This window comes from Pelophylax lessonae, assembly GCF_965119305.1.
Source record: "Pelophylax lessonae genome assembly, chromosome: 4".
NCBI classification, from domain to species: Eukaryota; Metazoa; Chordata; class Amphibia; order Anura; family Ranidae; genus Pelophylax; species Pelophylax lessonae.
The window spans coordinates 131,902,317-131,926,811 of NC_138771.1; the positions used below are offsets into that span (position 1 = coordinate 131,902,317).

Here is a 24,495-nt window from a genome sequence, read left to right on the forward strand (position 1 = left end):
CGCTTCTCTCCCTCTTCTCCCCCGGCATCACTAGTGTGGGCACCCGGCTGTGACAGCTTGTGGCTTCACAGCTGGGTGTGCACTGCGCATGCGCGAGTCCCTCTGCACGTCCTGAGTGGATGGGCAATCATCTGGGACCTGTGACCTGTCCCAGAAGATTACAGGGAGGGAACTCGGCGATCGTCGGTGCAGAGGGAAAAAGGCAGGCGGCTGATGTAAACAAGCCGCCTGTCATTCTCCCCTGTGTAGAAACAGTGATCATACGGTTCTACTATGTAGGACCGTTGATCACTGTTCCTACACCTCAAGCCACAGCCAATCACAGTTAGAATCACGCCCCTAGGGATACACATAACCCCTCCCTCTCAAAAAAAAGTTAACCCCTTCACTGCCAGTGTAATTTTACAGTAACAGTGCATATGTATAGCACTGATTACTGTAGAAATGTCACTGGTAACCCCAAAAGTGTCAAAAATGTTAGTCAAGGGTCCGATCTGTCCGCCGCAATGTCGCAGTCCCGTAAAAAAAAAAAAAACAACAAAAATTACAGAAATCTTTCCTTTTGTTAGTAAACGCAATAACTTTTGCGCAAACCAATCAAAACACGCTTTTTGTGATTTTTTTTTACCAAACATATGGTAAAAAAAAAAAAAAAAATTGGCCCACAATGTTAAAAAAATTTTGATTTTTACTTTTTTTTGGGGGGGGAATTTCATATAAAAAAATGTGAAAAATATTGTTATTTTTGCAAAATTGACGCTGTTTTTTTGATTATAGCGCAAAAAGTAAAAATCGCACAGGTGATCAAATACCACCAAAAGAAAGCTCTGTTTGTGGGAAAAAAAGGACATCAAATTAATTTAGGTACAGCGTCGCACGACCGCGCAATTGTCCGTTAAAGTCATGCAGTGCCGAATCGCAAAATAGGCCCTGGTCAGGAAGGGGGTAAAATCTTCCGGGGCTTAAGTGGTTAAAGCGCAAGTTCCACTTTTGGGTGGAACTCCGCCTTAAGGTCACTCTGATCTAATATGCAATCTATGTTAATTTAAATTTGTCACAGATTTAGTAAGACTATAACACAGGAGACCATAGTGTGAGTATACTATCAAAATTAACTATCAATAAATGGTCTGGACTTTTTTGCCCTAGTGAAATTTTACGGAAACAATTTTATAAGTCAACAAGAATACCATTCCAAAATTATTCCTAATTGTAGGTATGTCTGATTATTTCAAATGAAGCACAGTCTTGTACTGATGTTTCTGAAAGATTAGTTATTAACCCAAATAACTGTTGTATGGTGGACACCGGAGACCTGATACTTACGACATATGGCAGGAAAAAGGAGCAGCAGACAGAGGATATCCATGTCTAAGAGCAATAGGAGCTACAAAACAAAGGAAAGCAGACAGGACATCAATCATCAAAGGAGGACAACAGAGGAAGTAGGAAAGAAAATGGCCTGATAAACTATTGAAATGCAACAAATCTTTGGTGCATGAAATAGTGATTTAGGCAATGCGGCAAATAACTGTTAAAACTGAGGGGTTTGAACAGGAAGCTGAAACTAGAACAGCAAGATACGACACGTTGAACAAAAGTCCCACACTCTGTGCCAAATAAAAAAAAAAAAAATCAGAATTTTTTAAATATTTGGCACAATGGAAATCTGTGGCATTGAGGCAAGAAGATGATGTTGCAAGACAGTTTCACGGTTTCTGTGCCTAAAAAGGCCCCATTCACACCTGAGTGACGCTATCATGTCACTTTTTTTGCATGTTTTTGTGGTGCGCTTTTGGGCCTCCCTCTTCTACAAAAATTTGCCAAAGAAGCTCATGTATTACATCTTGGCACTGAGCTGGGTGCGTTTGGCATTGAGTGTTTTGCCAGGATTTTGGTGTGATTTGTTTCACAACAATCTCTACAAATAATGTCACCGCAAAACGCACCGCACGTTTTGTTACGATTCTGGAGTCGCGGCCAGAAATGCAAGATTCTGCCCGCAATTCCAATATGTTAATGTGTGACATAATAGTGTATGTAAAAAAGCAATGCGCCATAATCAGATGTGTTGTGCGACACTTCGCATTCCTCTACAACCGCTAATTACAGTTTATCAGGCCCAATCTTTGCTCATCACAGTCAGTATAATGAAGATAATACAACCTAAATAATTCCTAGAAATTATAAAGAGTGTTGTGCAAATACTTTACAATATTGTCTTGCCCCCAGATAACAATTGTCAGTGTGTGTACCTGGTAGCAATGAGTGCATGAATTTGTTGGAGGCATTATGAGGGGCGGCACTGAGGCTGTTCATACTCCGTGTGGGTTCAGCAGCTCCTCCGCCCAGCAGCCCTGGTTGCTAGGGCAGGCCATACATTAAAGAGGAGTTCCGCCCCCACCCCAGAAACAAATCAGAAGTCAGCCGCTACAAATACTGTAGCTGCTGACTTTAATATTTGGACACTTACCTGTCCAGGGATCCCACGATGTCGGCACCCCAATCGGCTCTCGGGTGCTGCCACCGCCTTGCAGCTTCACAGCTGGCTCCCTACTGCGCTTGTGAATGGCCAGCGGCCAGGGAAGGAGGAGGGGGGGGGGTGCTGAACCTCGGAGGACCTCGCCGAAGCGAGGTTCCCCGGAAGTGGAGGCAGGTACCTGTCAAAAACAGATACCTGCTCCCACCCAAAAAGTGACAAATGTGGCAGCAAACAAGCAGAGCTTCCCCTTTTGGATGGAGCTCTGCTTTAACTCGCTTTCTTTCCTTACACCATGGGTGAAAAGAAAGAAAAAAGCTTGAATGCCCCCCCAATCAACACTGTCCCGTGTTAATGGGGGAAACCATCCCATGGTATTGTTTTTTGACAGCGGGAGGTTTTCCCATCCTCAGAATACAATAATCACTGCTAGAAGCTATGGCTGCCAGCAGTGATCGCATAGAAAATAATCTGACAGGCTTGTTGTTTTGAAGTTAATCCAACGATCGACTTCAGTACAACCAGTCTTGTCCATACATGGGTCAAAATGTGTCCAGTTCCTGCTGAACCGGCCAAATGTTGATCCAGCAAAGGCTGGCTTAAGTCGCTGTCAGCTGTGTACCCCACAGAGTCATACAAAACCAAAGACTCATCCCTGGAGCCATTCAGCTGCCGTCTGGGAGATTCTTTTCATTGTCCACATACGGCTATTGCCTTATACAGTATATCAGTAATAACATCATCAGCATCTCTACCTCTGTTTACAGAAATACTCTGAATTCTGTTGGTGTACGGCCTTCTGTGCCCATGGAAGTGAGCCCTAGAATTTTAGCAATCACATGCTTTGTGTAACATTGGACTTAAATACATTTACTTTTAAGCTACAACCTATTCATGCCATCCCCTCCGTTATATAACAATATGTATCTCATTGACTGAGCTATATAAAAAAAAGTGCTGATTTCAACCTTATATCAGAGCGTCTCGCGACACTCGCATGACTCTTCGGCTCTCTCCTCTCCCTGGCTGACAGCTATAGCGGGCGGGGCCGAGCATCCCCACTGACATCCAGGGAGGAGAGGAGAGAGCCGAGGAGTCAGGCGAGTACCGAAAGACGCTCTGATATAAGGTAAAATTCGAATTTTTTTTTTTTTTTTTTTTAGGGAGGTAGGGAGAGGGGAGAGGACAGAAGAGAGCTGTGGATAATGGAGGCACGTAAACTGACCACGGTGTCAGGGCTCAGCAGACATGACAAACCGTGGTCAGTTTAAGGGGGAGGGCAAAAACAGGCAGGATCAGCCAGTTTTTCTTTTTTTTTTTTTAGGTGATACAGGGGGTCGAATTAAACAGCACAAGCAATGTTCAGAGTAACATGTTCTTTTTTTTTTTTTTCTTTTTTAAGGTAAACACTTTTAAGGATCGACCGATTATCGTTGAGGCCGATATTCACTTTTTTTGAAGTATTGGTAAAAACTTGCAAATATGACCGATATTGCTTCTGGTTGTACCAGAGTAATGCCTGCAGCTACAGACATCACTCCGGTACTGTTTTTTTAGAGCCGACAGTCAGCTTTCTTGATTTATCAACTCATGCGGCTAAGTAGCCGCTCGGCTGTTATTACAAGCAGCGGGACAGGACGCCCAGGTCTCCCGCCCCACTGGGATGTCCGAGCGACCAGCAGGCACATACGCCAGCTGACCGAAGACCCTAACAAAGCCGGAGTCGGCTTTGATCAGGTCTCCGATGTAGTAACCCGGAAGCTATGTCATGAACATCACTTCCGGTTACTGAAGCCTTAACCACTTTAATACAGGGCACTTCCCTCCCTTCCTGCCCAGGCCAATTTTCCCCTTTTAGCGCTGTTGCAATTTGAATGACAATTGCGCGGTCATGCAACACTGTACCTACACCAAATTTATGTCATTTTCCCCCCACAAATAGAGCTTTCTTTTGGTGGTATTTGATCACCTGTGCGATTTTTACTTTTTGCTAAACAAATAAAAAAAGACCGAAAAGTTTGAAAAAAAAAAAAAAGGTTTTTTGTTTATGTTATACAATTTTGTAAATAAATATGTTTTTTCCTGCACTGATGAGACTGCACTGACAGGCACTGATGGGGTGGCACTGATAGGTAGCACAGATATGCAGCATTGGTGGGCACTGATAGGCGGCACTGCTGGGCACTGATAGGCGGCATTGATGGACACTGATAGGTGGCACTGATGGGCACTGATAGGTGGCACTGACGGGCACTAATGGGCACTGATAGGCGGCACTGACGGGCGGCACTGATGGGCACTAATGGGCACTGATAGGCGGCACTGGTGGGCAATAATGGGCACTGGTGGGCGACACTAAAGGATGGCAATGATGGGCACTTGTGGGCAGCACTGATAGGGAGGACACTGGTGGGCATCACTGATGGGGGAGGCAATGGGGGGCTCCCTGAGCCCTGATTGCCATCCCTGGTGGCCATAGTGGGCATCCCTGGGGCCATAGTGGGCATCCCTGGGGCCATAGTGGGCATCCCTGGTGGATCTAGTGGCATCCCCCCCCCCCCCCCCGAGGGTCTGCACTGGTAATCAATGATCTGATTACCAGTGCCGACCCCCCCCCCCCCCCCCGTCAGGGGAGCCGCCGATCGGCGCTCCTTTGCTCGTGCCTGTCAGGCACGAACTAAGGAAAGCCGATCAACGGCTGTTCCTATTTACTATGTGACCAGCCGTGATTGGACACGGCTGATCACATGGTAAAGAGCCTCCGTCAGAGGTTCTTTACCGAGATCGGAGATGCAGGGTGTCAGACTGACACCTCGCATCACCGATCGCCGCTCTGAGCTGTGTTATCCTGCCGCCGTCATATGACGTCCGGTCAGGATAACACAACCACATTCCCGCCGTCATTTTGTAATAGGGCGGGCGGGAAGTGGTTAAGTCATGATTCACACTGGTGCGATGCGGGAAACCCTGCGATTCAGTGCCGGTTCCTGCATTGCACCAGAATTGCACAGTGGTTCACACTGAGATCTGCGAATTGCTGGGGTGTGTCAATGTAAAGTTAATGACACCCCCAGATTGGTTCGCAGATCGCAGTGGGAACTGTGAAATGGTGCAGGAATGGGATCGCATAGATGCGAACACCCATGCGATCCGATTCCAGTGCGAATCAAAAAAAGGTCCTGCACCATTTTGCAATTTCAGCCATATAGTTTGTATGGCTGAAATCGCATCGCACAGACATCGCATGTGATCTTCACAGCAATATGGTGCCAATCACATGCGATGTCTAGCATCGCACTAGTGTGAACCGACACTCAAGGCACCAGATTTAAAAAAAAAAAATTACAGTGTTCAAAACAGCCAAACTAGGCGTTTTGAATGCTTTTAAGTGCAGAAGAAGGGTTTGGGTCTTTTAAATCCGGAAAATCTGTATTGGTATTGGCCCTGAAAAAAAAGATATCGGTCGATCCTAACTTTAAGCCCAAAAACAAGCAAATCATATATTGCAGCTTACCAGTTGTTAGATGTGTGGCTGCATTTGTTTTCCTTGTAAGGACCCTTTCACAATGGCCACCAGCGGATCCACCTGCTCAGCAGGGGGATCTCTCAGATCCCCCCTGAGCACGTGGATGACACAGCCCGCTGTTCTCTATGGGGCGGTCAGATAGAAACAGACCGCCTGTCGGTTTCCGCCTTACTGTCATCTGATCTGATCTGCCAGATGAACGGGGAATGGATTCCTATTCGTGGGTTTTTAGCAGTCAGGATTGGATCAGATTCCAGTGTGTGTCATCGAGAGAGCAATGGATGGTACGAATAGGTCCACCTCAAAAAAAACTGACAGGTGGACCTGAACTGTCTGGCAATGTGAAAGGGGCCTTAGACTTTCTTTCCTTTATGTATGGTTGGTTATCCCTGCCAGTAAGTCTCCTGCCAACAAATAGGCCTTAACTGTGTGTATTGTTGCAGGGTGTTTTTAGGGCACTTTCCCGTTTGCTTGAATGGGTGGTGTTTGACAGGCTTGGCGCCCACCAATCACTATATTTCGTCTAGTTTTTGCTGTAGACCTGAAGAAAGCATCATGACTGCTTCATGTAAACATCCATGTCTGTTGCCATTTACAGCATTTGGGGGGTGCTAACAATGGCACATTTTTATCAACCCCCAACTGCAAGTCTAAATTTAGTCTTGGAGTGCCTCCACTCCGGATAAAAGAGCCCAAAGACACCTATGGACAGCAGCATTGTCAGTCAGGAGGTGGGAAGGGAAGTGTTAGATATACTGGCAGGTTTAAATACACAAGCAAACTGAAGCCAAACTCCAGGTAAGGCTGGCCATACATGGTATGATTTTCTTTCCTGCAATCACGGGTTGCAGGAAAGAAAAATTACTGGATTCCTACATCAACACAGTCAGTGTTGATGGGGGGAATCCCTCCCTCCTCCCCTGCTTGCTCATAGATGGTTCGATTCTTGGCCAGTCCCTGCCAAGGTTCCAACCATCTATGGCCGGCTTAACTTCATGAGCAGTTAAAGGAGTTTTTCTCTTTTTTTAATTTTGGAATAAAGGTTTTGCAACAATAAATAAAAGCTGATCATTGTAGGTACCCCTGTCAGTGGTAAATGATTTCTCCAAATTCTCTAACTGCTACATTTGTAGCACAACTTGTTCTGTTAAAAAAAACAACAGACTTACTGGTCAGATCACCAGATAAAAATAAAAGAAAGAAAGCTAAAAAAAAAATAAAATGAAGAGAGCCACCATATCAAAAAATTGGTTATCTGCAATATGTTTGTTTTTGGGTTTAAAGTGATTGTAAAATCTTTTTTTTTTTTTTAACCACTTTACCACCGGAGGATTTTGCTGTCTTACGTCCAGGCCACTTTTTGCGATTTGGCACTGTACGACTTTAACTGACAATTGCGTGGTCGTGCGACGCTGTACCCAAACAAAATGTACGTCCTTTTTTTCCCACAAACAGAGCTTTCTTTTGGTGGTATTTGATCACCTGTGCGATTTTTACTTTTTGCGCTATAAACAAAAAAAAGAGCGTAAATTTTGAAAAAATAACAATATTTTTCACATTTTTTTATATGAAATTCCCCCCCAAAAAAATTTAAAAATCAAAATTGTTTTAAATGTTTGGCCAATTTGTTTTCTGCTACCTATGTTTGGAAAAAAAAAAAAAATCACAATAAGCGTATTTTGATTGGTTTGCGCAAAAGTTATTGCATTTACTAACTAAGGGAAAGATTTCTGTCATTTTTGGTGGGTTTTTTTTAACGAGTAATGGCGGCGATCTGCGATTTTTTTTGCGGGACTGCGACATTGCGGCGGACAGATCAGACCCTTGACTGACATTTTTGACACTTTTGGGGGTACCAGTGACATTTCTACAGTAATCAGTGCTATAAATATGCACTGTTACTGTAAAAATGACACTGGCAGGGAAGGGGTTAATTTTATTGGAGAGGGAGGGGTTAATGTATGCCTGGTGCTTACCGACGTGTGTGGGGGGAGGTGACTGAGTGACACAGGGACAGATCGGATGTTCAGCTATGCTGAACCCTGCAATCTGTCACTGTTTGTCACTTAGGAGATCCGCCCGCTTTGTTTACACAAGCGGGCGGATCTCCAGACTCGATTCCCTGACGATCGGGGAAGAGTCTGCGTCGCTGGACGGAATCAAGCCACTTTGCCGCCAGTGACTGGTTGGCAAGTGGTTAAATAAACACATTATACTTACCTGATCTGTGCAATGGAATTGCACAGAGAATCACTGAACCTCCTCTCTTCTGGCTCCCTGCGGCTGCTCCTCCTCTCCTCAGGTTCCCTGCGGCTGCTCCTCCTCTCCTCAGGTTCCCTGCGGCTGCTCCTCCTCTCCTCAGGTTCCCTGCGGCTGCTCCTCCTCTCCTCAGGTTCCCTGCGGCTGCTCCTCCTCTCCTCAGGTTCCCTGCGGCTGCTCCTCCTCTCCTCAGGTTCCCTGCGGCTGCTCCTCCTCTCCTCAGGGTCCCTGCGGCTGCTCCTACTCTCCTCAGGGTCCCTGCGGCTGCTCCTACTCTCCTCAGGTTCCCAGCGGCTGCTCCTCCTCTCCTCAGGTTCCCTGCGGCTGCTCCTCCTCTCCTCAGGTTCCCTGCGGCTGCTCCTCCTCTCCTCAGGGTCCCTGCGGCTGCTCCTCCTCTCCTTAGGTTCCCTGCGGCTGCTCCTCCCCTTCTCAGGTTCCCTGCGGCTGCTCCTCCTCTCCTCAGGTTCCCTGCGGCTGCTCCTCCTCTCCTCAGGTTCCCTGCGGCTGCTCCTCCTCTCCTCAGGTTCCCCCATAGCAAGCCACTTGCTCGTTCTTGCTCAATCCTAAACTGCATTGCCTGCATCCATAGACACAAACAGCATAGCTCTGCCCTGCCCACCTGTCACAGGATTTGACCGACAGCAGCAGGAGGCAATGGCTCCCAATGCCTCAGCAAAGCTTGTGTGAGTGGGGAGAGAGGACCGATGGACACAGTGCTAGATCAAGTAACTGTTTCCTAAATATTTTTAATCAAAGTGGTTGTAAAGGCTGAAGGTAACCGTTTATGTGCTGCTCCCCCCTAATACTTACCTGCGCCCCATCACAATCCAGCGATGTGCACGAGAGCCTTGGCCGTCCCAGGACTCCCTCTCCTCATTGGCTGAGACAGCAGCGGGAGGCATTGGCCCCCACTGCTGTCAATCACACCCAGTGAGCCAACGATGAGAGAGTAGGGGGGAGGGGGGGTCTGAGCAGCCTGCTATTGGGTGCACTGATCGGGGGGAGGAGCTAGGGTCTCCAGTGGACGATCCAAAAGAAGAGAATCGAGGCTGCTCTATGCAAGACCATTACACAGAGCAGGTACGTATAACAGCTTTGTTTTTTAAAAAGCCGAAGCTTTCAGAGAAAGCAATAAAGCGGTATTAAACCCAAAACCAAGAAAAGGAATATATTGCAGCTTACAAATCATTAGAAGAAACACAAGGAAAAATAAACCCGGCTAAGGGCTCTTTCCAAAAAAGGCGGGGGAGATAGGATGTTTAAGATGCCTGGAATTTAAAAATCCACGTAGAGTATATATAATACATCCAATATATTTTATTTGAAGCAAATGTATAGATCTTTTGCTTCACATAAATGACATGTATTATATATACCCCCGCCTTTTTTGGAAAGAGCCCTTAGCCGGGTTTATTTTTCCTTCTGTTTCTTCTAATCAATTTGGGATGGATGCCACTAATAACTTATTTTATAAGTATTTCTGAGTGTAACTGAGCTTTTGTTTACAAATCATTACATGTGGTGAATGCATTCGGTTTTTTTCTCCTCCGTTTTCACCTGGTGTTGCCAGTAACACACCTCCTGTATTAGCGTGCCTCCACTCTGGATGGAGGAGCACAGGAGGAACAGCCCGGGGGGGGGGGGGGGGGTGTTAGATGGACTAGCAGATTTTAATACACTAACAAAAGAAAGCTGAAATCCAGCCAATACTTTATAATCAGTTAAAGCAAACCGCTTTTCCCTTTTGGGATAAAGGTTTGACATAAAGAAAAGCTGATCAGTGTAAACCCCCCGGTCAGTGGTAAATGGTTTGTCCCATCCCTGTAAGCCATGGGTGTCCAACCTTTTGGCTTCTCTGGGCCACATTGAGTTTAGAGAAAATTTCTTGGGCCGCATATAAAATATATACTATAGTTAAGGTATATAAGTAATAAAACGCCGCCGCGCCCCCTTCCCGTGCTGCTGCCCCCACCAGTACTAATTTAACACAACTAGTGGATGATCCCCTCCGAGGCAGCCTCTGTGGCTGTGCCCCCGACTCGACTTCCTTCCTCCCGTGCAAAAAAAAATAAAAAATTGTCAGGGGGCAGTGGGCCGCATTGCCTGTGGTTCTGGGCCACAGGTTGGACATGCCTGCTGTAAGCGGATACATCTGGAAGAGAGCTTGTTGTGCTGAAAAACAACAGACTCACTGGCTGGATCTGGAGGAAAGAAAGGAAAATGCAGCCATCACATCTAAGTATTGGTTAGCTGCAATATAAGAAAGGTTCTGCTTTTGGGTTCATTACCACTTTAAAGTAAATGTTTTTAGGATTTAGAGCCTCCATTGTCCCTTTAAACAAAGTGTTTGGACAGTGAAATGAATAAATAAAGTTTGACTTGTTGCAGTGCAATGAACACAGGAGCGCGCAGCCACGTTGAAGCCCATAGAGCGCAATGTAATGGGAGGGGGGCATATAAATAACAATAGCGGCAGACGTGTCTGTGTCAGGCCGGGCTATCTATGTTCTATGCTCCCGCTAACCCCGGTACTTACCTGCTGGCTGCGGGCACAGAGGGCGGAGGGTGTCCCGTGTCCCCCAGCACAGGAAAGTGTCACTCAGCCTCTCCCACACAGCGGGCTCTCCATGCTCCTTCTGCTTCCCGTCTGCCTTCCCATCCTACAACCACAGGGCGGGGCACAGGGGGGGATCACCGCTCTCATTGGACGAGCCTCGGCTGACAAAGACCCCTGAAGAGGTGGCAGCTTTCCCCGAACACAGAGCGTTCTATAATTCCTGGAAGACTCCATTCCCTCTCACCAACCAATCGCCGCTATTCTCATGAACGCCTCCGGCTTGCAGTGCCAGGCAACGGCTGTGTGCCATGTTCCTCCTCAGTATAGACTATAATAGAATGCCCTTTAACCATTTCTGGACCGGAAGGATTTCCCCCTTAATGACCAGGCGACACTGTACCCAAATAAAATATGTCTTTTTTTCCCCCACAAACAGAGCTTTCTTTGGTGGTATTTGATCACCTGTGCGATTTTTTTTTTTTATTTTTTCAAACAAAAAAAGAGCGACAATTTTGAAAAAATAATATTTTTCACATTCTGCTATATAACATTCCCAAAAACAATGAAAAATCTATTTTTTTTTAACATTTTAGGCCAATTTGTTTTCTGCTACATATTTTTGTTAAAAAAAAAAAATTGCAATACGCGTATTTTGATTGGTTTGCACAAAAGTTTTGCGTCTAACTACGGGAAGGATTTATGTAATTTTTATTTTTTTACTAGTAATGGCGGCGATCTGCAATTTTTATCAGGACTGCGACATTGCGGCGGACAGATCGGACCCCTAACTGAAATTTTTGACACTTTTGGGGGGACCAGTGACATTACTACAGTAATCAGTGCTAAAAATATGCACTGTTACTGTAATAATGCCATTGGCAGGGAAGGGGTTAACCCTATTGGTGATAAAGGTGACCCTAGGAGAGTGATTCTAACTGTATGGTAGTGGGGCTTGTGAGATGATCAGAGACATGTGATCCTATATAGCAGGCTCACATGGTCTCTGTGATCATTGCAGGGAGAAGGACGGACAGCTGTGTTTACATCAGCGGGGATCGATCGCCGGTGTCAGGGGGCAATAGGAGCAGCCTGACACACGTGTCGGTTTCCCCGCTTTGCTCTTCCCAGGCAAATGACACACATCGGACAGCAGAAGGTTAACCACTTGCCGACTGCTTACTGTATATAAATGGCGGCAGAGTGGCACCTACAGGCAGAATCACATATATATATATATATATATATATATATATATATATATATATATATATATATATATATATATATATATACAGTGGGTACGAAAAGTATTCAGACCCCCTTAAATTTTTCATTCTTTGTTATATTGCAGCCATTTGCTAAAATCATTTAAGTTCATTCTTCTTCCTCATGAATGTACACATAGCACCCCATACTGACAGAAAAACACAGAATTGTTGACATTGTTGCAGATTTATTAAAAAAGAAAAACTGAAATATCACATGGTCCTAAGTATTCAGACCCTTTGCTGTGACACTCATATATTTAACTCAGGTGCTTTCCATTTCTTCTGATCATCCTTGAGATGGTTCTACACCTTCATTTGAGTCCAGCTGTGTTTGATTATACTGATTGGACTTGATTAGGAAAGCCACAAACCTGTCTATATAAGACCTTCCAGATCACAATGCATGTCAGAGCAAATGAGAATCATGAGGTCAAAGGAACTGCCCGAAGAGCTCAGAGACAGAATTGTGGCAAGGCACAGATCTGGCCAAGGTTACAAAAAGATTTCTGCTGCACTTAAGGTTCCTAAGAGCACAGTGGCCTCCATAATCCTCAAATGGAAGACGTTTGGGACGACCAGAACCCTTCCTAGAGCTGGCCGTCCGGCCAAACTGCGCTATCGGGGGAGAAGAGCCTTGGTGAGAGAGGTAAAGAAGAACCCAAAGATCACTGTGGCTGAGCTCCAGAGATGCAGTCAGGAGATGGGAGAAAGTTGTAGAAAGTCAACCATCACTGCAGCCCTCCACCAGTCGGGGCTTTATGGCAGAGTGGCCCGACGGAAGCCTCTCCTCAGTGTAAGACACATGAAAGCACGCATGGAGTTTGCTAAAAAAACACCTGAAGGACTCCAAGATGGTGAGAAATAAGATTCTCTGGTCTGATGAGACCAAAATAGAACTTTTTGGCCTTAATTCTAAGCGGTATGTGTGGAGAAAACCAGGCACTGCTCATCACCTGTCCAATACAGTCCCAACAGTGAAGCATGGCGGTGGCAGCATCATGCTGTGGGGGTGTTTTTCAGCTGCAGGGACAGGACGACTGGTTGCAATCGAGGGAAAGATGAATGCGGCCAAGTACAGGGATATCCTGGACAAAAACCTTCTCCAGAGTGCTCTGGACCTCAGACTGGGCCGAAGGTTTACCTTCCAACAAGACAATGACCCTAAGCACACAGCTAAAATAACGAAGGAGTGGCTTCACAACAACTCCGTGACTGTTCTTGAATGGCCCAGCCAGAGCCCTGACTTAAACCCAATTGAGCATCTCTGGAGAGACCTAAAAATGGCTGTCCACCAATGTTTACCATCCAACCTGACAGAACTGGAGAGGATCTGCAAGGAGGAATGGCAGAGGATCCACAAATCCAGGTGTGAAAGACTTGTTGCATCTTTCCCAAAAAGACTCCTGGCTGTATTAGATCAAAAGGGGGCTTCTACTAAATACTGAGCAAAGGGTCTGAATACTAAGGACCATGTGATATTTCAGTATTTCTTTTTTAATAAATCTGCAACAATGTCAACAATTCTGTGTTTTTCTGTCAGTATGGGGTGCTATGTGTACATTCATGAGGAAGAAGAATGAACCTAAATGATTTTAGCAAATGGCTGCAATATAACAAAGAGTGAAAAATGTAAGGGGGTCTGAATACTTTTCGTACCCACTGTGTGTATATATATATATATATATATATATATATATATATATATATATATATATATATATATATATATATATATGTGATTCTGCCTGTAGGTGCCACTCTGCCGCCATTTATATACAGTAAGCAGTCGGCAAGTGGTTAACCTTCTGCTGTCCGAGCAGTTTTTAAATGTTTTGCACAGCAGACCGTTGTTCTATCTGGAATAAACACAGAGCGCCTGTGATCCTCCTATTTAGGATCACAGGTCTCTGTGACACTGATGTAGTCCGGAGTGTTCTTTGTTTATTGCATGTATCCTTCTGGATGGGCGTTTTGACCTGCACCCTCTTCCTGTGGATCTTGGGAATGTAATTCCAGGCTTGGAATGGCATTCAAAGTCTAGTGCCATGTTGGGGAGCATGTGTTAAATATCAGGGGTTTTAACAGACCCCTAATGTCTCAGATTTGTTACAGAGAAAGGGACTGAGAACACAGATTCATCAGCCCCTTTCCCTGCAGCCTCAGATTCACAGATGAATGAACAGGAAGTGCTCTAAGGCTCCCTGTTCATTCACAAAATGAAGCATAATAAACAGTTTACTATGCTTCAGTGATGAATTGACACAGAAGCGATCACTACCGATTGTTCACTATGTTCATTCAGAAAAGGAAGACATATTTACCAGCCTTTTTCCCTGCTCTCCATCCTGAAAAATCCCCATGTGTACTCGCAGCAGCTGCTGGCAGGGGAGAGGATGGAAGCTGGCAGGGGCGCACATGGGGGGGGGGGGGGGTGAACAGCAGATGAAAGGGGCCACAGATACTAAAACTGATCCCTCTGCAGTGCAGCCGGAGGGAGAAAGTTGGCAGTACCGCAGGGGGGGCCACAAGACTCACAAAGCAATACAGCCGGCCCTCCTGCTTGACAGGTGCCGGGGCCCCCCTTTTGAACTGATGGGGTCTGGGCCCTGTACAGGAGGGCTGGCTGTATTGCCTTATCAGTGGCCCTGGGTGCAACCAGCCTATAATTATTGCTAGCGGCTGTTATAGCCACTAGCAGTAATCACTGTGTGCTAAGGACCCCCGCCTGTGTGGATGGGGGAATTAAGCGATTTTCTTTCCTGCAACCAAAATCACTTCCTCTATGGCCAGCTTAAGAAACGGCGTTTGCTGCAATACCTCACATGTGAGGTGTAATCAATATTTACATATGCGCACATTTGAATAAAAAATATCAGGTGCGCTAAACAAGTGTTCTACAAAATGAAACACTAAAGAATGAATAAAATGAACAAATATGAAAAAGTGACCAATGTAATCTATGTCTCTCCTAAAGATTTGCATTAGCACAGGGGAGTGGGGTGATTTTCATTTTTTTTATTTACTTTTATTGCTATTACAAGTGGGTGAACAAGCCTCCTTGTAATAACTTTGAACAGGTGACAGGTACTTTTTATGGAGACATCAGGGGTCTATTTGATAACTCCATTGCCCTCCAATGAGATTAGCAGTGGCAGTCCCAGCATTTCTTTCTATACAGCATAGCTCCAAACTGTCCCTGATTTCGAGGGACTGTCCCTGATTCAGAACAAAGTCCCTCTGTTCCACTCTCCTCCTCATTTGTCCCTCATTTTGTTCTGTTCTATATAGTTGTATATAAAATGCACTATTTATCTTTCCCAGCGCTAAACCTTTCATCCATTTTTTAAATTGCGGCATTTGTAAATTTCAAAAGTCAATATACCGTAAATGAATAGTAGTGGTAAAAAAAGGCAAAGGTAGGTTTAACTAATCCTTTTTTTTTTTTGTATAATTTACCTTTAAGGGGGGGGGGGGGGGCATGACAGGAGGCGTGTCTTATGCCAACATAAGTATGCTAATAGGTGTCCCTCGTTCCTATTTCAAAAAGTTGGGAGGTACGATACAGGTTTCCTTAAAGCCCCATTGACATTTTGCTTAGTGGGTACCAAGTTCTCACTCGCGATTTTGTGTGGACGATTTTCACACGATTTTGCGTGCTGTGCATAGGGCAGCCCATTCAGTTAAATGGGCGGGCCTATGCACGTTTGTTGTGGCAAAGAAGCTCAAGGATCAAATTTTGGCCCTGAGCCAAGCACGTTTTACACACGCAAATGTCGCAATTGGCATCCAAATGAATGTTGCACGTTTTGCATAGTTGCCAACATTTGAAAAAAATTTCCAGGGACACTTTGCAGCACAGCTATCAATTACTTACCACACCCACTTACCTGAAGCTCCGCCCACTCCACATAATTAATCTCAGCCTACTTATCATCAGATTATAGGGCCTACTCAATAAAGAGAGAATTACAGGAAATTGAAAAGGCAATTTTAAACTTGAGGCCAAAGTAGAAGAGTTGGAAAAATTCTCCCATTCAGCTGCACTACTTCTGCCTAAAGTAATTCTCATCACAATTCCCTGCAATTCTAAAGTGTCAAAATGTGCTCAAGTGTGACCATATAAAAAAATGTAATATGTAACAATAAATAAAGTGCAAAGTGTAAATAAGTACATAAAGTAAGTAATTGCAAAGTGTAAATTAGTACATTCCCGGGGCAATGTAAATTACCCGGGACAGGCTCCTATTTGCCGGGACTGTCCTGGAAAAAACGGGACAGTTGGCAAGTATGGTTTTGCTGCAATTTTAGTGCAGTTTGGAATCGCGGGCAGAGGAGCAATCATGGGAACATTAGGACTGAATCACACAGCTGATTAGGGCCGTACACCCCCCCAGATTGCAATGGGTAATGCCAAGTGTTTTTGATCAGCCGTGCATCGGAAGCCTGTATAAGGCCCCTTTCACACGGACTTTCCGATCAGGGCCGCCTGTCAGTTTTTCAGGCGGACCTGATCGGATGCTCCATGTAGCCCTATGGAGCAGCGGATGTCAGCGGTGACATGTCCGCTGACACCCGCTGCTATCTGATCCGATCCTGTCCATGAAATCCAGACGGATAGTAACCCTATTTTCTATCCATCTGTTATCATCCAATCTCCCATAGAGAAGAGTGGGGCTCTGACAGGTCCGTTTCTGCACAGTGAGTGGAGACGGAGCTGTTATCCGCCTGCTCAGCTGGGATCAGCGGATCGATCCCCCACTGAGCAAAACGGAGTCCGCCGGGCAGAAAGCCTGTGTGAAAGGACCCAATATCTAATGCCTCGTACACACGCATCAATTATTGGCCGGGAATTTTCGGCCAACGTCCGATCGGCCGATTTACGGCTTGTTAGTATGATGCTTCCGACAACCGACTCCGACTTTTCGGCCAAATAAAATCTGGTGTGCAGGCTATAAAATTTTTGTTGGCCATCAACACAACGGACGATTTTCCGTCAGTCAGTACAGATTTCGGCAGAAAAAAATCTGATTTTTGCTGGCCGAGAAAATTTGTGTGCAGTCTAGAGCACATTCCAACCAACAAAACACAACTCTGGACAAAAGTCAGTCGATCGGTCGGCCGATAATCGTTGCGTGTGTACGAGGCATAACTGTTTATGGCTGTCCACAGCTGTTCACATGTAATCACACATGGTGCAATTGCCAACAATAAGGGACAGACGTGCACTCCCTGGATGTGAACTCTCTGTCCCTGAGGGCCAGTTCACACCACATGCAGTCCAGTGCGTTTTTTCTTTCTGCATCAAAAAACACATGGATAGTAGGTTATTTGGATTCCAACGGCATAGTTCACACCAGTGCGGTCAGTTCCAGGGGGTTTCAGTTCTAAAAAATAAAGTAAAACATGCTGCATTTTTCCTGCACTGGACTGTACTGGAATGCGGTAAAATGCATCAAAAATGCACTGAATCGCATCAAAAACACATTGAACCCCAGTACAGTGAAGAAAAAAAAAACAGCAAGGGCCAGTTCACACCATAGAAACGCAGTTTGGATGCATCCCAGATGTTTTTCTGCATGCGCATTTTTGATGCGTTCCAGTGCATTTATGATGTGTTTTTGATACTGCCCAGTGCATTTTCCCCCCTCTTCTTTCTTAACCTTAAATACGAACATGTGTGTTCCAATGCAACATTTGCTGTGTTTTTGATGCATTTTACCCTGTTCCAGTACAGTCCAGTACAGAAAACAATGCAGCATGTTCTACTTTTTTTTCTGAAACTGGAATGCACTGGAACTGACTGCATTGGTGTGAACTATGCCAATGAAAACAATATAACCTACTATCCATGCGCTTTTGATGCAGAAAAAAATGCACTGGACTGCATGTTGTGTAAACTGACCTAGAAAAAAAAGAAAAGAAAAAAGCATCTGGAAACGCATGAAAAATGTACCAGACTGTGTCAACAAAACAATAAAAAACCTGCATGCAGAAACACATCCAGAACTGATCTGGAGTGCATTTTTGTGGTGTGAATCAGCCCTACCCACGGGTAATCACTGTATGTGCGATACATGTAAACAGCCATGGTCTGTGTTGGCCTGTTATTCATTTTTATAGGCTTCCTGTCCAAACCAGAGACACCCTGACAGTACCTGCTGCTGAATACACTGATCTGGGATGTGTATGGCTCTAATGCCTCGTACACACGCAACGATTGTTGGCCGACCGATCGGCCGTCTTTTGTCCAGTGTTGTTGTGTTGGTTGAAATGTGCTCTAGACTGCACACAAATTTTCTCAGCCAACAAAAACCAACTTCAGAAGTGATGTCATGTTCTGGTCTACTTTCCGTGTGTTTTTTCTTCTCTGAGCATGCCCAGTCTTGCTCATCTGATTTTTGTCTGCCGAAATCTGTACTGACTGATGGAAAATCGGCCTTTCTGTTGACGGCCAACAAAAATTTTATAGCATGCACACCAGATTTTGTTCGGCAGAAAAGTCCCAGTCGGTTGTCGGAAGCATCTTACTAACAAGCCGAAAATCGGCCGATCGGACGTTGGCCGAAAATTCACGGCCAACAATCGTTGCGTGTGTACGAGGCTTTACTGACCATGTACAGGAGCTCCTAAAGGACGGGAAAATACCTCATTATTTTGAAACCAAAATTAGACAAGCTGCTTATCACACTCAGCTGTTTCCAGATATTCACTTACTGATGTTAAGAGAGAAATAGATTTTACAGAATGAGATTTTACATCTTATTCTCCCAAGCATGTTATGTATTCCTACGTTGATTTCTTTTTAGTTTCTCCAATTTAATTACCTTGACCCAACACAGCTCATTAGGGAATATTTCCTGGTCAGACACCTTTCTGATCACCCTGACTCTAATTAATCTAATGTCCGCCTCAAGCTTCAGTCCTGAGAACTGAAAAAAAATCCCTTTTATAGGACCCAAATATAACCTAACTCCTCTTGTTTTACCTTACTGAATTGTTTTCACCTCAGTGACCATTAGGCTGGGAACCCATCAATAATCTAGAAAGGACACAAAGGTTACTTTAGAAGGTATCCTTTAACTGTCTGTCATAAGATAAAAAAATGCACATTCTTGATTTACAAATAGCACAACAAACGGTTGAACTATTAAAGACATTCCATAGGACTTTATTGATTTCCTCCTTCTGTGCTCAAATTGACTAAAGCACCCCAGGAATTAAAAGATCTTAAAAGACCTCCAAATGAGAGAAGCAGAGAGGGCACTGACTTTCACTAGACAAAAATTCTATGAAACGGGTAATTAGGCACATGCTACGCTTGGAAACGGCAAGATGATAAGACTGCAAAAGCCGCCTTAACTTTAAAAGATAAAAAGGGGAATGTAATTTTGGATCCTCAGATAATAAACTGAATTTTAATAGAACCCTACCTAGACCTCTATAATTGATTTCCTCTCTGTACAGTAGCAATGCTCCTAGCTGCTTTGCCAGATTTCCTAAGTTGGTCTTGGTCATACACTAGTAGAATTTTGTTTGAAAATTCTAATTTTCAGAACATTAATTCCAGTTTCTAACCATTAGTGGGGTCAAAATGGGGTTTATTTTTGACCACAGTGACTAGAGCAGGATGGAAATTTTTCTTGGAACACATGCATTTCTAACTCTGAACGTGGTTCTTGTTTGGCAAAGTTCATTAGTTCCGAAATTGAATGTTAAAAGAGAATGAAATTCTGAAATATTTTAAAACGACATTCGTCAAGTCATCAAATATACTGCTAAGAATTTTTATACGAATGTTCGTATGAACAGTCATTTAGAAATCAACTAGTGTTTGGCCAGCTTTTCTTTCTGTTGCTTACCATGATTGTCCCATGTAGAGCTCCCAAGCCTCAGTAGCAACTTTAAAATCAGTAAGACTCTGGGACTAGATGAATTCTATCTAGAAAACATTCTCAAGCAACATCATCTCCCGCCTTCTTAAAGCGGTAATATACTTCGCTTTTTATCTTTTACCTACAGGTAAGCCTATAATAAGGCTTACCTTTAGGTAAAATTAATATCTCCTAAACCTGCACAGTTTAGGAGATATTCACCCTGCATGCAGCCTCTGACACCAGCAGGACATGTGCTCAGAAGGTCCAGCGGACCTTCAGAGCTTCTTGTCAGCCCCCTGCCAGAAAGTGAACTCCCGTGCGTATGCGCGGAAGTAATGTCATCACGGCTCCAACCACTCACAGCGCCGGAGACACCGAGCAAAGATGTTGGCTGCCTCAGCGGAGTCCGGGTGACCGTGTCAGGGCTTCGCTCCAAGGTAAGTATTTCACATAGAGCTAGTATGCGATGCATACTAGCTCATTATGCCTTTGTCCTGTAGGGTTTGTTTTTTTTGTTTTTTTGAGGATACAACCGCTAAGTTTTATAACAAGTTATCACAAGGGTACCAGGAGTTTTATAACCTTTTACTTTCCCATCTAATTTTGAAGGAAGGGTATGTCCCCCAGCACTAGAAAAGCTGTAAACCTGTAACCCTACAAAAAAAACAGACCTTAAAGTCCACCTTTTCCTAGACTATAAACATTAATCAATACATATTCCTAAAAAATAGCCATTAGGGCATGATGGGGAAAGGTATAAATATTTGGGGAGGGTCATGTGATCACTCTCTTGCCTCAGGCTGAGGCCTGATGAGCTGTTGTTGGAATGTTCATCAAACTAGGCCCAGAAGTCTCACTGGGGCCTAGTCTGCCTTTTTTGGAAGCACAAGCCTACACATCTGACCTAAGGGATTCCCCAGCTGGGTAAGCTGCATCTCTGAAGTTATGCCACTGGTTCATTTGCTGTTCATTGGGATCCTGGCTGTGGCAGAACCTTGGAGTCCTACCTGTAACTACAGAAATACCCCTTGGACCTCACCCTTTTTGGGATCTAGTCTACTATCACCTCACTAGAAGGCGTCAGGAAACGAATGCATAGCATGCATTAAGGGGAAAAACCTTGAGACTTTACAACTCCTTTAAACTTTAAAAAAAAAAAAAAAAAGACAGCCCCTAGACTGGTCACTGAGTCCGTGTGCATGAAGTCAGCAAGCGTGTGTGTTGGCAGCCTATGCACAATCAGGAGAAGACCTCTGGTTATCATCATCATCATCTGTGTGACTGTGCTTTTATCATCTTTCATTATCATCAGTAAATGGCCCTTTCAGGGGTACCGATACACTAGCTACTAGATGGAGGAGGTGTTTGAAGTCTACTGGGGTAAAAACACGCAATCATGCCTGAAAGGAGCTCTTGTACTTCTTCTGAGCAATATGTGAAAAACACATTGCTCAGATGTTAACAGGCACAGTAGAATAACATGGAAATCTGGTACCAAGCATTGAAACGCTTCTGGAAATGCATTTCAAATTGCTTATGTGTGAATCGTTTTAGTCGGTTTCTAGAAATAATACCTGCTGCTTGTTTAGAAAGCTGACAGACTGTCAAGATCTGCTCCAATTTAAAAGCTGAGATTTTTGTACCTCTGTTGTGAAATTTGGGAAAAATATTTTCCTCAATGCCTAAAGCTACTCTGGTGATTGAAGGCTTTTTTTAAAGTGCACTTAAGTTACTGATTGTTTAGAATATGAAAATTATTTAGGGCGCATAGTCTGGGCACAGTTTCACTTTAAGAGTCTAAAAGAACTGATGACTAACCACCAACTTAATTTCCTTTCCAAGATGAGCCTCCGGAACTGAATGGGTTTTACTTTTGGGTACTTTGCAGAAGAGGATGCAACGTGGTGCTGAATGTCTTTGGTCACTGAGGCAAATTTCTGTCATGCATTTCATAACTGTACTCTAGCCCCTGCTCTTCTATACAGTTCCCATACCCTGACCCGAACTGGGACCCTCTCCAGAATAACACCTCACAAGGGCATCTGCCCTCACCCTTGCTATTTACATTTAATAATAAAACCTTTTACCTATTCCAATTTATTATATACTTATCAGCCTATACAGATTACAACGGGAATACCAAACTAGGTTTTATGCCCCTTTATGCTTCATAATTTTAATCCCCTTTTTGAGAGGGTCAGATCATATCTGGCGAATCCACACTATATTCTGGGTGGTAAGGTTATTGTCCCTGTGGACTTACCTTCTGGTAGGTTTCTGTGACGTTGGTTGATCAAAACTCTCTTCAAAGTTCTATTGTTTGAGTCCAAAAATTAGTATATACCCTTCTCTATCCATAGACTTACTTTCTACATATTATATTGTTATAAAGTGTGAAGGTACTTTAGATGTATTCTCCCCTTTCTTGGTATCAGACGTGGCTGACACACTTGGAATATTGTCCCTGACCAATCTACAATGTACAGTAAGTGCACTGAAAAGGTACATCTACATCATTTTTCTTGTATGAATTTTTCACATTGTAAATGTATTACTATTTTTTTATTCTTAGGTAGCAATTGTATATTAGCATCTGTCGCTCCTGAGGAAGCGGCATATGCGAAACATGTCAAGCCTTGTATAAAGGGATGGTGGACTCCTCTACTGTTTGAATATTGTATCTTCTATTAACATTATTGATTTTGGGCCACCGTTGCCCTGGTTAAATGGTGATCAATGCTACTATGTTTTTAAATGTAGCTGTCTTTTCATGTAAATTTTTTATATTCTGTACCAATAAATATTTTGTATTTTACTTTTTGGTTTAAGTCTTGCCCATAAAGTCCATGAACTATGGTTCAAACCTTTTTGTGATTTATATATTTAATGATTGTGGGACTTGGCACTGGTGTACTAGTAGGGTAATGGGTGTCCATTGTGCCTCCCAATAGTCCCTCATTCAATCGATTCTTAATTTATTGTCCGTAAAGATGAATATTCTCCTGAGGATAGTGTCATTTTTTCTCCACCCTACTAATCAATTAATGTCCCCAAGATAAACCTAATAAAACCACACAGAGTTATTTATATTTTACATGGAAAAAAATATATTTTAGGGTATCTAGGAAGATATTAACCCCATCCATAAATAAGGACGGAAACAAGTTAAATTTCAGGATGCACCTGTGGAGGGAATATCTATCTAAATTATGCTTAAACATCTCATACTCCAGTATACTTCCAGTTTACATCCATTCAAATTCCCCACCAGACCTCTCACCAACCATAAGCAATATGGGTTTCTGTAGGCAGACATACTTCTTTAAGGAATTTATATACCCCATTAACCAGTATACTTTAAAGTCAAGCTCAGTTGTAATCAAATTCTCGCATTTATAGTGGGATTATTGCAAAATTCGAATCAAACAAAAAATGGTCCAGGCGCTAGTCCTTTGGATAAAGTTCTTGTAGGGGCATAAAGCCAAAGATAAATTAATACTGTTACACCCAGGCTGCCAAATCCCAAGCACAGGATGATGTGTAAACTGTCAAAATTGTGGGAAGAGGGGATGGCGCACTGCGGTGTAAAAATTAGCCATACTGCATGAATGAAAATTGCTGGCAAGAAAGGGTTAATGAAAAATAATCATCAAAGTTTTAATGGGTTGGAAAAGAAATTAAAATAACAGCCAAACCAGTCCTGGAGTCTCCGGTATCTCCCTGGGGTGCTGTGGGAATCCCATGCTATAGGAAACAGGACGAGCCAGACCCAAAGAAGGTAACAAAGGGGGAGAGATGATGTGAAACCCCAGCGGTGCAGGGGGGCGTCAATGCGGCTGGAGAGGACCTAGTAGGTACTGTGTGCGGCCGCTACATAGACTAGGAACCGGATCCACCGCAATCGCCGGAACTGCCGCCTGGATGAAGTCACCAGAAGTGACGACCGGAACTTCGGTGGAACGCTTGACCGGAACTTAGGTTGGTTGCCACAACTACATGTTTCGCGCGCATGCGCTTGGTCAAGTTAAAACATGTAGTTGCGGCAACCAGAAGCATGCGGTTCATCCCCCGCATTCCCACAGCACCCCAGGGAGATACCGGAGACTCCAGGACTGGTTTGGCTGTTATTTTAATTTCTTTTCCTACCCATTAAAACATTGATGATTATTTTTCATTAACACTTTCTTGCCAGCAATTTTCATTCATGCAGTATGGCTAATTTTTACACCGCAGTGCGCCATCCCCTCTTCCCACAATTATTGCAAAATTCTGAATTTCACCCACACAAAATCTGACAACTTGACTTCACTTTTTATCTCAGAATTTACAAAAAAAATATGATCAAGAAAGAATGACTCACAAGGTTATGGTACACAGTAAAGCCTTTTTAGAACAGAATGGCTTCACATGTCTCAAACTTTGCATATCCCAAATTATTCTCGTTTCAAGCTAAAGAGTATAGTCATGAAAATCATTGTTTATGTGATATAGCTCACTGTACATATGGAACTGCAGGTGTATAGCACAGATAA

The 24,495-nt window shown here is 43.9% G+C and overlaps 1 protein-coding gene across 3 annotated transcripts in view; it reads right to left on the bottom strand.

Annotated features, from left to right (window-relative positions):
• Positions 1-11,058, bottom strand: part of CD276 (CD276 molecule) — a 31,993-nt gene extending 20,935 nt beyond the window's left edge. For 2 of the 3 annotated variants that reach the window (XM_082254699.1, XM_082254698.1), the window contains exons 1-2: positions 10,801-11,058; positions 1,327-1,387 (exon numbers count right to left, since the gene is read on the bottom strand). In XM_082254699.1, coding sequence (XP_082110825.1) covers positions 1,327-1,369 — 43 coding nt within the window. In that variant the 5' untranslated portion in view covers positions 1,370-1,387; positions 10,801-11,058. The remainder of the gene's footprint in view (positions 1-1,326; positions 1,388-10,800) is intronic. The other variant, XM_082254697.1, reaches the window with a different exon arrangement.
• Positions 11,059-24,495: the final 13,437 nt, after the last annotated feature.